At 46.8% G+C, this 14,653-nt stretch overlaps 1 protein-coding gene across 7 annotated transcripts in view; it reads right to left on the minus strand.

Moving 5' to 3' along the window:
• DEPDC5 (DEP domain containing 5, GATOR1 subcomplex subunit) overlaps positions 1-14,653 on the minus strand; it is a 592,834-nt gene that overhangs the window by 486,677 nt on the left and 91,504 nt on the right. For all 7 annotated transcript variants that reach the window (XM_086942813.1, XM_086942812.1, XM_086942810.1 and 4 more), the window contains exons 12-14: positions 10,991-11,063; positions 8,195-8,298; positions 6,965-7,039 (exon numbers count right to left, since the gene is read on the minus strand). In XM_086942813.1, the coding sequence (XP_086798939.1) occupies positions 6,965-7,039; positions 8,195-8,298; positions 10,991-11,063 (252 nt within the window). The remainder of the gene's footprint in view (positions 1-6,964; positions 7,040-8,194; positions 8,299-10,990; positions 11,064-14,653) is intronic.

Below are 14,653 nucleotides of genomic sequence, written 5' to 3' on the forward strand. Positions count from 1 at the left end.
AGGAGAAGGATCTTCCTCCCATGGTGGATCTATGGATGCGCGGAATTGCGGCGAGGGCTTGATTGGATGATCGTAGTTGGCGGGTGGGTATGTAGAAGGATAATTGATTGTTGAGGCATTCTGGACCTAGGTCGTAGAGGGCTATGTGTGCGTGGGTGAGAAGACGGAATGTGATTCTCTTGTTTACGGGAAGCCAATGGAGGTCTTTCAGGTGGCCGGAGATGTGGGTATGATGGGGGATGTCCAGTATGAGTCTGGCTGAGGCGTTTTGGATGCGTTGGAGTTTTTTCTGTAGTTTGGCTGTGGTTCCGGCGTAAAGGGTATTTCCATAGTCCAGTCGGCTAGTGACCAGTGCGTGGGTGACTGTTTTTCTAGTATCGGTGGGGATCCAACGGAATTTTTTTTGAGCATGCGTAGGATGTTGAAGCATGAGGATGAGACGGCGTTGACTTGTCTGGTCATAGAGAGGGAGGAGTCCAGGATGACGCCCAGGTTACGTGCGTGATCAGTAGGTATGGGTGCGGTTCCCAGGGCTGGGGGCCACCATGAGTCGTCCCAGGCAGAGGGGGATGATCCTAAAATTAGGACTTCCGTTTTGTCCGAGTTTAGTTTTAAACGGCTGTTCTTCATCCACTCGGCTACTTCTTTCATTCCTTCGTGTAGATTGGTTTTGGCGGTGTTAGGGTCTTTGGTGAGGGAGAATATCAGCTGGGTGTCGTCTGCGTAGGAGATGATGTTGAGGTTGTGTTGTCGCACGATGGAAGCGAGGGGGCTCATGTATACGTTGAATAGAGTGGGACTGAGCGATGATCCTTGAGGTACGCCGCATATGACTTCGGTGGCCTCTAAGTTGAATGGGGGGAGGCGGACTCTCTGTGTTCTTCCTGCGAGGAACGAGATGATCCATTCCAGAGCTTTTCCTTGTATTCCGAAGTTGCTGAGGCGTTGTATGAGGGTGCTATGACAGACTGTGTCGAAGGCTGCTGAAAGGTCAAGTAAGATAAGGGCAACTGTTTCTCCGTTGTCCAGTAGTGTTCGGATGTCGTCTGTAGCTGCGATGAGGGCGGTCTCGGTGCTGTGTTTGGCTCGGAAGCCGGATTGTGATGGGTCGAGTGATTTGTTGGATTCGAGGAAGGCGGCGAGCTGATTATTGACGGCTTTCTCAATGACTTTGGCCGGGAAAGGGAGGAGAGAGATGGGGTGGTAGTTCTTAAGTTCCGAGGGGTCTGCTGTGGGTTTCTTCAGGAGGGCGCTGAGTTCGGCATGTTTCCAGCTTTCCGGGAAGGTTGCGGAGTTGAGGGAGCAGTTGATGACATCGCGGAGATGGGGTGCGATGATGGAGTCTGCTTTGTTGAAGATGTGATGGGGACAAGGGTCGGTTGGTGAGCCTGAGTGGATGGAGTTCATCAGGCGGATGGTGTCTTCTGTAGTGATTGGGTTCCAGGCGAGAAGGTTGTGAGGGTGCTGTTTTGGTTTGGAGGTGGGTGGAGTGGTTTGTTGGTCGGTCTGGTTTATGAAGCTGTTATGTATGTCGGCGATTTTGTTGTGGAAGAAAGAGGATAAAGAGTCGCAGAGTTCTTGGAAGAGAGTGATGTCATTGGAGCCGGCGGAGGGGTTGGTAAAATCTTTGACAATGTTGAATAGTTCCTTGCTGTTGTGGGCGTTGTTGTCGAGTCGATCCTTGAATGCGGATTTCTTGGGGGATCGGATCAATTGGTGGTGTTTGCGGGTGGCGTTTTTGAAGGTGGTCAGGTTGTCCGTAGTTGGGTTTTTTCTCCAGGTTTTCTCGAGGGTACGACATAGCTTTTTGGATTTTTTAAGCTCATCGTTGAACCAGGGGGCCTTTTTGCTACTTTGTTTGTTCTGGTGGTTTTTCAAGGGTGCTAATTCGTCAGCGCTGTGGGTGATCCATTGTGTGAGTATGGAGGCAGCTTGGTTTGGGTCTGACGATATGGTAGGAGGGTTTTGGTTAAGTGATGTGAAGAGTTGGTCGGTGGTGGTTTTGTTCCAGTTTCTTCGAGGAATAGGTTGTGGGTCGAGGTCTTTTTGTAGCTGAAGTGGACGCAGCTGTGGTCCGTCCACTGGAGAGTTGTGGTGTGATCGAAGGAGATGTCATTGCTGGAGGTGAAGATAGGGTCGAGCGTGTGTCTGGCTAGGTGAGTGGGGGTGTTAACAAGTTGTTTGAGTCCGAGATTGGCCAAGTTGTCCAGAAGGGTGGTTGTGTTGCTGTCGTTTTTCTTTTCCAGTTGGAAGTTGAGGTCTCCCAGTAGTATGTAGTTCTCGGATGAGAGGGCATGTGGGCTGATGAAGTCAGTGATGTCTTCGTTGAATTTTGTGCAGGTTCCTGGTGGTCGGTAGATGAGGGTGCCTCTAAGTGTGGTCCTGGGGTCGGTGTGGATTTGGAAGTGAAGGTGTTCGGCGGCCGCGAGGTTAACATCGGAGCTGGTCGTGATTCGGAGGGTGTTCTTATGGACGATGGCGATAACTCCTCCTGTTTGGATGGGGCGGTCTTTTCGTATGATCTTGTAATTGTCCGGGATGGCTATGGCGATGTCGGCTGCTGATGAGGCGTTCATCCATGTTTCAGTAAGGAAGGCGACGTCTGGTGATGTGGTGTCGAGTAGGTCCCAGAGTTCGGTGGCGTGTCTGTGGATCGAGCGGGTGTTCAGCAGGATGCATTTCAGGTGGTTAGAGTTGGATGTGTGTTCGGAGGAAGAGGATTTGGTGTGTGTCTTGATGCAGGAAATCTTGCAGGGGTGGCAGGCGAATGGTCCGTGGGTGAGTCCTGGGGTAGCTTTACAGCATTGTGATGTACGTCCGGGGTTGAGGCCAAGGAGGGTATCAGCGGCGTACGTTATGCTAGTGGAGAGGGGTTTGCGGGGACCAGGGGGACGGGCGCTGGGCCTTCGGCGCGCATAGGGCACGACCGCTGCGCGTGAACGCTGCACGCAAATGCATCTGTCATATATGGATAGCGGGGGGAGGGGCGAGGGAGGGTCAGCTGGGAGGCGGGGGCGGGGCGGAGGTCCGGGCAGGGAGGGAAAACAACAAAGCACAAAATGGCAGCAGGTCAAAAACGAAACTGGAATGGAGGCAGAACCTGAAATGGACGCTATGCACAATTGCACTATTGCACCAATGTAACCAAATGTAGCCAAGCACAATACAAATCTACTGGCTGCGCGCTTTCTGAGTGTAGCGCGACGATTATTAATAGGCTAGGCAGCAGACAGGCTCCAATGCGCCTTAACGCGCTCAAGCGCTACGATCACTAAATTAACGCAGACGGGCAGCTGTAAGTGGGAATAATGCTAGTCAGCGCTGCGATGTCCCAACAGCAATAGCGCGCTACGATTTCACAATGATACAGCGTTACGGTACAATTAATTAATTAGCAGCAGACAGGCAATCACCGTACAAAAATAATGCAGGAGCAATACGGGTGAACGCAAGCAGACAGGCAGGCACAGTGCTAAATAAAAGAGGAGCAATGCGGGTGAGCGCTACGATACCACGGTAGATAGTATGGGGAGCGAACGTAGCTGAAGGCTTCAGGGAGGTCACAGCGTGCGTGCCGGATGGTGATGCCTATAGTATCAGTGGGAGGGAGGGTCAGCTGGGAGACGGGGGCGGGGCGGAGGTCCGGGCAGGGAGGGACAACAACAAAGCACAAAATGGCAGCAGGTCAAAAACGAAACTGGAATGGAGGCAGAACCTGAAATGGACGCTATGCACAATTGCACTATTGCACCAATGTACCCAAATGTAGCCAAGCACAATACAATCCTACTGGCTGCGCGCTTTCTGAGTGTAGCGCGACGATTATTAATAGGCTAGGCAGCAGACAGGCTCCAATGCGCCTTAACGAGCTCAAGCGCTACGATCACTAAATTAACGCAGACGGGCAGCTGTAAGTGGGAATAATGCTAGTCAGCGCTGCGATGTCCTAACAGCAATAGCGCGCAACGATTTCACAATGCTACAGCGTTACGGTACAATTAATTAATTAGCAGCAGACAGGCAATCACCGTACGAAAATAATGCAGGAGCAATACGGGTGAACGCAAGCAGATAGGCAGGCACAGTGCAAAATAAAAGAGGAGCAATGCGGGTGAGCGCTACGATACCACGGTAGATAGTATGGGGAGCTGCGTGGGGAGCGGCCGTAGTTGAAGGCTTCAGGGAGGCTTCATGAAGACATGGTCCCGCATGCCCCTCAATCTATATGGCCGCTCGGCCATATTTAAGATGGTGGCCCTCCCTCGTCTGCTCTATTAGCTACAAAACCACCCTTACCCTGTCTCGCGCAGTGGTTTCGCCAGGTCAATTCGGCGCTGGGCCGCTTCCTCTGGGCTGGGGTTGCTGTCCGAGTAGCGCTTCGCACCTGCTTCCTATCCACGTATTGTGGCGGCCTGGCGTCGTCAGATATTTTATCTTACTACCAAGCTTCCCACCTGTTGTTGTTAAACGAGTGGTGGTATGGTGATCGCAGCGACCCGGCCTATGCCCTGGAATGGTATTTGATGAAACCCAATACCTTACATGAGCTACTGTACTCAGCAGGAAAGAGGAAGAGACTTCCGATGGTTACACAGGTGGTATTCCAAGTATGGCGTCGAGCGCTAGGCCGCATGGGATGGTGGAATACGCTGACGCAGGAGACCCCGTTGTGGCACAATGGCCGCTTACCGGCTCTGGCGGTCTTGCAGGAGTTTTGCGGCTGGGATGCGATAGGGATCTCGGCTCTGGGTCACGTCATGAAGGGAACGACCCTTAAATCGTTCCAGGCTCTGAGGGACGAATATGACATGCCGAACACCCAATTCTTTAAATATCTGCAGTTTAGACACGTTATCTCCCCTGCCTTGGAGAGACTGGAATCCTTGCCAGAATACAGCCCTCTGGAAGCTAAGTTGTTTATGGGTTAACTAGAAGATAAGAAAATATCCTGCATCTATCAATCACTCGTTACCCACTGCTCCTCATCCCTGGATAACTTACGGTCTACTTGGGAGAGAGATGAAGGAGAATTGGATGAGGAGAGCTGGAGAGAGGCTCTAGCGGCCTCGAGGGAGACGGCCATCGCTGTGCGACTGCGTTTCATCCAATTTAAATACCAGCACAGGGCCTATTATACGAGAGAGCGATTGCATAGGGCTGGTCTGATTGCCTCCCCTGACTGTCTGAGATGTGGCCGAGAGGTGGGCACGTTTGTACACACGGTATGGTCCTGCGGGGCATTGGAAAGATACTGGAAGCGAGTTTGGGATAGCTTAGATGAGGTGCTGGGTTGAACACTCTCCCGTACATCACAGCTGGGTCTTTTACATGTTCTGGAGCAAGTGGGGGGCAACATCTATAAAAGACACTTACTACTCCTGGGCCTCGTGGTGGCTAAAAGGGATGTGGCCCGTGCCTGGAAAAGCCATCGAGCTCCCCCGATAGAGGCCTGGAAACAGGGTTTGGACTACTATATGGGTCTTGAACGTCCGGTGTTTGAGGCCCGGGGCTGCCCTAAAAAGCACTTCAAAATTTGGAAGAGGTGGGCGGACTATAGGGGGCTGTGGCTGGAGCCGCCGACGCAACATGATGTCACTAGTGAACAAATGCTTGGTGAACCAGGGCGTGGGTAAGAGTGTATTGCCTTTTTCATACGGACTATTTTATCAGAGGTGGATGGACATCGTGAACGGGGTTAGGGGGGACCCGGGTGGGGGGTAGTTCTTATGGGGTGGGGGGCGTGGGGGGGCTGGGCGTTATTCGACAATATTGATTAGTACTGATTTCTAAAGTGATTGCTTATCTCTGTATTTTGATCTTATGCTCACGGCTCCTCCGGTGTTCGGAGTACCGTGGATTTCTTGCAATCTTCCCTAATACAACAATAAAATTAAAAAAAAAAAGATATGGCAAAGTTGGGCTATCAGTTTGAAACTGCCCTTCCAGTCTGCAGTGTTTGACTGGAAGACTCATTTTACCTGTGTCACAGCCAGGGTGGCACAACCAGTGCTGCAATCCATAGAGTGACTCTCCAGTTAATTTAGTATTTGCCAATTGTGTATAGCCTATAGCCAATGTAACATACATGTTTTGGAGTCAGGGCACTGGCACTGAAGACAGGTTGCAAGCCTTAGTGTACTCTGAGTATCAAAAATCCAGCAGCATCAGTCAGAAAACTTGGGACTGACCAGACAAAAAAGGCATTTCCTACATACAGTAATAACAAAATGTATTAATCATTCTTTCAAAAGGGATAATTTCATCCTCCCAGCTGTCAACCTCCACTTCTGCTCCTTCGGGCTTGCGAAAACACAATTATCATATCAAGATCTGTGCAACATGAATTTCTGTCTCTAATTGGTGATCACAAATATTCTCTAAAACGTGATATCAAACCAGCAGTGAAATGGAATGTTTTCTGCATGACAACTTTTAAAGCAGTCGCGCGACAGCATTCCTGCCCAGTCTCTAAACGGTGAGGAAAGTCGTGCTACATGATGCCCTTGTGCTATAAACCACAACATCAGCTGTAGGACGGAGTATATTCAGCTACATCTGTCCTTTCTACATCTGGAAGTACCTCTGTGATTTTTCTTTTGTACGCTATTTATCTACAATTTCTTTAGTGCTAGCCGGTTACCCTTCTCGTCACCCCTAAGGCAACAGAAACCTTGCATCCCAACTCACCAAGACAGTAAACAATTAAAGGCAGGTGTCTGGTGGTAGCTCTGTTCTTAAAAGCATATCTATCTAATTCCGATCTCCCTGCTGAAACCACACCACGATCACAAAGATGTTGCTTTATTCCCCCTAATAGTGTGCCTATAAATCAAGGCTGAATATCAACAGAAAAGTTAGTGTTTGCTTATCTCCCTGCTCATTAAACAGATCACTCATTGCCACAACTGCAGATTCACAAAGATGTGTCATCTCCATCCACCAGTCTCAGGACTCAACAACTTACCATTAAAGGAGATGTTGATGGCTTCTAGATAATTGCCTTCTGCAGAGGTGGAGTTATGGCCTGGGGGGAAACCCTCTGGAGCAAACGGAAAAAAGAACATCAGCTCCTTTAGAATCAAGTAAAATATCTCCATAACTGTGATTGTCATAAGTAATGTTTTCTGCCTGCTGCATGATAAGGGTAAATGCTGACCAGTGGCACTGTGGATGGAGTTCCAGAAAACAAATATAGACTTCTTACCCTTCAGGCAGAGGTGTGCCTTTCTCATAGGTAGTCTCTTGACTGACCAGAAATAAGGCTGCTGGCCTCTCATTACACTCTCTGTGTAACATCTCACACATTCAATAAAAATATCCTTTACATCTCAAAACATATTATTATAAATATTCAAGGACATTTTGAGGAAAACAGTTGCATCCAACCCAGGCATGAGATCTCAAGCAACAAGGAGTGGAACACCAGACAGATAAATAAAGAATTCAGGCATAACATAGAGCACCATAAAGAAACCCCTCTCCCTAACAGTTCACTATAACAAATGACTAGGGAATCTAGACACAAAGACACTGATTGCTCAGCTCAACAATCCATAACCCTGTACACATCATCCAGGCTGGCCAGAGAAGTTGATATTTCAACACAACCAAATACACATCCAAAAGTGTTTACATCCCAACCAAACCCCATGCAAATGTATTCAAAAACCTTCAAACGATCATCCGGTATTTTTTAGAAGATTGAAATGGAACAAAAGATCACATCGAGTAGCATCCCAAACTGGAATTAGGGTTTCAAATACTATTCAAAATGATACGCCTTCCTTCTTACAGTGGTGGGCTGTGCTTTAAATATCAGTTCAAAACTCATAAACTTGACTTAAAGAATGAAAGAACCTTTATTTATGATTGGAGCACAGATTAATGAGGTTTAACCATTCAAAGCAAGGGGCTTATTTAGAGTTTGGCAGAGTTGTCATATGCACCAAAAAGCAATAGATATCCCACCCACCCTATTTCGAGTGTATTGATATCTGTTTAGTATACATAGGGCGGAGAAGAGATCCACTTTATTTTTAGCAAATTTCTCGCATCCACCAAAGTCTATATCAGGCCTAGAGTCTTTCTCATTTGTCAAACACAATAAAGAGTGTTTGGGACTCTTCCACAAAGTACAAAAATGGGTACCATGTCCTAGAATTACCCAACATCACTTAGTAATCCTTGTTCTTACCTGCTCCTTTTAAACGCACCAACACTGGGTACTGAATGAAGAGCTTTTTAATGGTGACCAATAAAGATGTCCACTCCTCTCGCCTTTCATTTTGTACCACAACTCTAGAAAAAAGACAGGGACACGGCTTTAGAAAGACAAAAAGGGATAGCTGTCATAGAAAGGGAAGGTGGTAAGAACATACTAAGTGGTAGAAGAACGAGAAGGCCATCATCAAAAGCAAGATCGGTTCACATCACTTAATAGCAAGAAAGGGAACATTTACTACAAGAACAGTTTTGCAACTTAATATATGTGTCTGAAGTATACATTTTACACACTCTTTCCACAAGATAGAAGTATTGCAAACAAAACTGGTTTTGTATTCAGATATCTGTTCTAGATTTACAAACTTTACAAAGCATGTGGGTAAACTATGCAAACATGACAATCTATTTGAGATTCATATGCTAAAAATGTTTACTTAGTTCTAGAACTGATTTTGCTGCTTGTTATCTGGTAACATTTCATAGGTTTGGCATAATAGGTTCAGTTAATTAATGCCCTAAAGGAGGAATACCTGCTTGAAGAGCCCAAAAGGAGTAAACTCCAACATAGAGAAATTCAACTGGGAGAACCAAATTGAAAAACTGCTACAAACCAGATATTTAAGCCCCAGGTCTTGAGGTTAAAAAACAGAAACTAAACAAAAAGGCTTAAAGTTAAAAGAAAGCCCCTAAACAGTAATTAGATGTGTGATTTAAAAGAAAAGATTGAAATACTTAAAAACAGGAAATCAAAAAGTATACTTAGTCATGGTAGACCCTTTTCTCTCTATTAGCAGCAAGTCTGAACAGAACGGGCCGAGGAGGAACAAGGAAGCAAGGATCACAACAAAGATAAGGTTGCACAAACAAAGATAAGGGTGAACAGCGTAAGAGGAACAATATTGGAGATGTTGAAAGAGAAGATCAATACTTGTGAAGGTGGTAGAAAGGGTTGAGGGGAGAGAGGAAAAAATGGGAGTCACAATAATAAGAGATAGAAGAGCATTTTAAAAGGTGGACTAGAGCAGAGAGGGGTATAAATAAAAAAATAAAGTGATGGGGCTCTCTTTGTGCTGGTAGAAGACATGATAAAGTAACTCAAATTGAATGTTGAGGTCTCATAGAGAGTCAGAGAAAACGGAGATGGTCTTGCAACACAAGAAGATGGCCAAAAGCAAAATAAGAAATGGGGCCTTGAACTTGGGAAGGATAAAACAATGTAGATAGGCATACAGAATGTCAGCCAAGGGATACTAAGAGAGATTGGTTTCGCATGAATTGACACTACTATTCAAAACCATTAATCCAAGTTATCCATATGACTGGTTTTGTCAGTGTGATTCTTAATCTGATTACAACTCAGGCAGTTAACAAACACCTTTATTTACTTCTATTTAGACTATCCTAACCAATCAAACTATAACATATCCATACTATGCAAGCCTGTCACAAAGGTTTTGGTACTTGATACCTGGTATAGAGTCACATCATTTGCATATAAAGTCAGTCAGAATTCAGACCAGAAAGAGAGCCAACACTTCAAACAACCAAAAGGACTCTTATCGACGAGGGATCAATCCGGTGTCCTAGTAATCAACTATTACAAAGTTCAGTTCCAAATATGCGCTAATTGCACCAACTGGGATTCCTAACAAAATGAGAAAATACATGAGATGTTTTCAATTTGGCCTTCCAACAGATGAAGGACAACTGCCTTAGCACAAATTGATAGGGTTAGTCTATAGTGGAACAAACAACACACTGCAATTCAGAAGGCCTAAATATCCAGGTAATGACATAACACCAGCTAACATGGCAAAAAACGAGTGAATCATATTTAGTTTGGATCTCCCCTTCAGGAAACAGATATACACCACCTGCAGGGGATAAGGTATGCCCCTTACAAATAAATATATTTAGGAAAGTGCTTTCCTTACTACATGTGGAAAGGAAAATTAAGAGATGCCCGATTCTCTCAAAGTTGGACTACTGGAACATTGCTCGCATTGGACTCTCCTAGAAACAGCTCCTAAAACTACTGACACTTTAGAAATGCAAGAGTCTGCTAGTATTGGATTCCAATGTGGTTAAACACACTGGAAAAATCCATTAAAGGTCATTAAAGCTCAAAGATCATATCTGTAAATACACTTAATGCCACACTCAAATACCAACAAAGGTTTTCTGCATGAAAGAAGGTCTAAAAATCGCTCTTTTTAGCAAAGCTTTGGGCAATATCTCCATGAACACGCTCACTGTATCACAATATTATACAACTTGAAGCCCCCACCCCCTCTTCACCCAACAATACTTGGACCTAGGCTACAATGTTCAATGTAACCACAAGCCTAAACTCACCCAAGTGGTGGAGTCATACATGACAGGATGAGGGGGAGTCCACATCTTCAGACTGCCCACCCAACAAGAGCAATCCATTAACAAGTCTTACTAGTGACAGACCAATGAACAATTCAACTTGAAGTGCTTGCTCCTTTATGCTACCTAAGGAGAGGGGTCGCCTCATACTCTCAAAGAACCTGGAATCAAAACACTGTTGCACTGCAGAGTGTGAAATTATAATATATCCATAGTGCAAAATAATTTAAGTACACTGGTTCTGCCAACTGGGTAACAGATTGATATTTTTCCATAGTTGAGATGTAAGCTCATTAGAGAGTATGCCAACGAGAAGGCTAAAACAAGGCACCTGTAGGTAAAAAGGAAAAAGAGGTAATTTTAACCAAGATCTCAGAATGATATGCAGACCTACTTGTAAAAATCCTCATAGAACCGTTCTTCGTGATCCTGAAGGATGGAGGGACGATGGCTTTCAGGAAACTCATCTGAAATTATATTAGCAGAGCAAAGGTGAAGATGGTACCCCAAGAAGGCAATTTCAACTATGAATACTTTCCGATTTCAGCAGAATTGTGCCATTTTCTTTAAACTTGCCTGTTTTCCTTCTGGCTTTTGAGCTTCAACCTCTTCAGCCAGCTTCTCAATTCTACTAGACTAAATGGAATTATCTGACCTTTGCAAATATATAAACGACACCCTGTGACATCTTGGGAAATCGTGTTGAGTCCTAAAGTCCTAAACATTTTACACCCTAGATACGGCTAAAATACACGCAATTATCTGCCACTTGTTAAGTTTACGTTTGATTCACTCCACAGCTATGTCTTGCTTCACACATTACAACTGTACCACTACATATTTTTCATGTTTTTAGAAAACTGTTTTGCCCCCACCACTTCTGAAGGAATGTGCTCCTATGCAGCACAAGCCTTATTACAAAGATTATTTTTTTGTTTTTTATTTTTTTTTAAATTTTTGGAAACCTTTATTGTGCATTAGTAAAAGAACAAATACGGGCCCACAACCATCAGGCCGGACACGGATACTCTTGAAGCACCAGCGCATGCAATACGGCGACACAGTAACACATTATTACAATAAGCAAGCATTTAAGAGTTACACTGTAGATCATCGTGATACCATGTCCCAGGAGCAATGAAGGTTTATTTTAATTTTTTTTTGTTGCAGCTATTAAAGTTCGACTTTTTTGTTTTACATAAACAATAGACTAAGAAAGCGGAGTCCGTGCAGGCGTAACGTGACATTAGCGACAAATTTACCACGTAATCCAACTACCCAAGAGTCAAGTCCCCCCAGGCGACATGGCGGCTCGAAGTTTGTGCAGCAGGAGTAACAGACCTAACATCACACCCAGTGTCCACCGCCACCCACCCCCTAGCAGTCCCAGACACGGACCCAAGATAGAATAAAGAAGAAGAAACGAAAACGAAGGAAAAAAACAAGGCACCATAGAAACTGAAACCAGGAAACTAAAATCCCATCCCCCAACCCCCCACCCTACACGCATGCAGAGGCTACGGCCTACCCCCCCCCCCCCCACCCTAGCAGTGTGTCTGTCGCCCAATAAACCCGAAATATAGAACAAGGAAAGAAAGAAGAGAAAAAGAAAAATGAATTATCGTAATATCCGAAATATAGAGAGCAAGAAAGAGTATCCTAATCTACAACTCCCATAAAAAGAGAAAAGTGGGGAGGAGCCCACCACCCGTCCCTCGGCAGCATTCTCCAACAATACAATAACAGCACATAACAGAAAGGCCGGTGATATTAAACATTACGAGCAAAATGATTGAAAAACACAAGGGCGGCACAGGACGGGATCAAGAGCAACAATACACTACCCACATGCCCGGGTCAGCAACGAGGAAATCGCCAAGCTATAGAGAAACGCGTTCACCCCTGTCCAGTTTTCTCTCGTCCATCACTGCGAGCCTCGGCAACCCGGGGGAACATAAACGAGGAGGCGAAAGAACCAGTCCGACACAAGCACTTAACCACACCAGGCACAAGCAGATCCAGTAATCCCATGATGAGTGCAAAGTACACAGTCCCCAAGTTGTTAGGAGTAGCCGGGCAAGGGGAGAGAGTCCCAGTGTTCGGCCCTTCCCGGAGCGGACCCCGAGGGTCGGGGGGCATGATATAAGGAGAACACTCCCGTTGCGGTCGCAATCCTCTGGTAGCACACCGTCCCGGAAAAACACCATCCACAGCAGAAGACATCTCGGGACTTGGGGCATCGGAACCGTCTCCGTCGCATGCAGCAGCCATCTTGTTGCAGGCGGACATGGAGGAAGGAGGGTCACTGTGAACCTGTGTGACAGCCATTTTGAAGCAACTCAGTTCACTCGTTATGCCATCCATCTTGCCAGCCAGGGCTTGAGAAGAACACACGATATTGCGGCGAAGGGAAACAATAGCCGCCAATAATGCACCATAGCACTGCACCCCTCTATTTGTTCCTCCAAGCATGGCCCGCTGCTCCACATGTCCGCGGGCATACCGTGTCGTAGGTATCCCAGGGACGCAATTCAATATGTCCTCCATAGTCCTCATGGAAAAAACACACAATGGGCCGGCAGTTCACTTGGGCGGCAGGGAGCGGCAGGCAGAACCAGGATGTAACCACAAACAGCGTCCCATAGAATGCCTCCCCATCCGTTACCACGGGAGCTGAGAATCCGGGAGTTACTCGCCGTTTTGCGGGAGAGTGCGCAAGCAGTATCTGGGCAGGCAATAACCCGGGCTCATGCGGACGGGTGGTGCACACGAGCAAACCGACAGGCACACGCAGCTCTGTACCTGCAGTCCAATGTGGCGTATAATGCAGGCTCATCCGTCGCGCGGCAGAAGTTCCGGCCGGGCCATCCAACGCGCCGAAGCCCGATGTTGTTCGCTCGGCTGCCGGTCACTGTTTCCACTCGAGGTCCCGGCTCCGAAGCTGCTGCAGGCCTCAAACTGCAGTCGGACGGGTCGCCCACTTGCGCCGCAGTACGAACTCCGGAATTTCGGCACAGGACATCGGAGCCCGTCTGCTTTCGCGGCGTGTCGCCTTGGCCCAGGATCGCCAAAAGATGGACGAAAGGAGATGATGGTCCCAGGAGCCGAGGGACTACGCGTCCGATCCGGACGCCATCTTGGCTCCTCCCCCCAAAGATTATTTATTTATTTATTTTTTTTTTTTTGCAATTTTTAAAGCGCGCAAATACCCATAGGGGTGTCTCGGCGCTAATGTTTACAGAACTCACTTATGTATGACGGGGGAATTAGGAGGAGGAGAACAGCCATGTTTTGAGGCTCTTTCGGAACTTGAGAAGCGTGGGGGCGGTTTTGATGTGGAGTGGTAGAGTGTTCCACAGTTTGGCCGTGGCAGTAGTGAAGCATCTATCTCCCCCGCTGGCCTTTCTTGTCCGAGGGACGTTCAGCAGGAAGGCTGAGGAAGAACGTAGAGTCCTGCGTTGTTCCACTGGGCGGAGAGCTTCTTTTAGAAACTGTGGTCCTGCGTTGTTCAGGGTTTTTTAGGCTATGCACAGAGCCTTAAATTTGATTCGGCTCCTGATAGGGAGCCAGTGTAGTTTTTTAATGTACAGGGAGGTAGATGTAAATTTAGGGATGGATAGTAAGGTTCTGGCCGCAGTGTTTTGCACTGTCTGGAGTTTATTGAGAACCCCCTCCTGAGCATTCAGGAGAAGTGAATTGCAATAATCGGTTCCTTGAAAACACTAAGGTGCTGATGAGTGTTTTGCCCGCTGACTGTGGTAGGTAAGGAAGAAGTTTTTTTATTTTTTTGAGGGTATAGAAGGCAGATGATACAACGGCGTTTGCGTGATGGAGAAAAGTCAACTTATTGTCAAAAGTGACTCCCAGATTGCGGACCTTTACTACCGGTTGGGCGGGGGCCCCAACTGAGGTGGCCACCACTGGGGGGACCATGCTGGCTGCAAGCTCCCGAACGTCATCACCTCCGTTTTATCGGAGTTAAGTTTGAGGCAGTTTGATGACATCCAGGAGCTTATCGCCTTCATTCCCTCCTGAAAGTTAGCTGCGACGGATGCTC

Source organism: Lissotriton vulgaris, chromosome 11, assembly GCF_964263255.1.
Source record: "Lissotriton vulgaris chromosome 11, aLisVul1.2, whole genome shotgun sequence".
Taxonomy (NCBI): Eukaryota; Metazoa; Chordata; class Amphibia; order Caudata; family Salamandridae; genus Lissotriton; species Lissotriton vulgaris.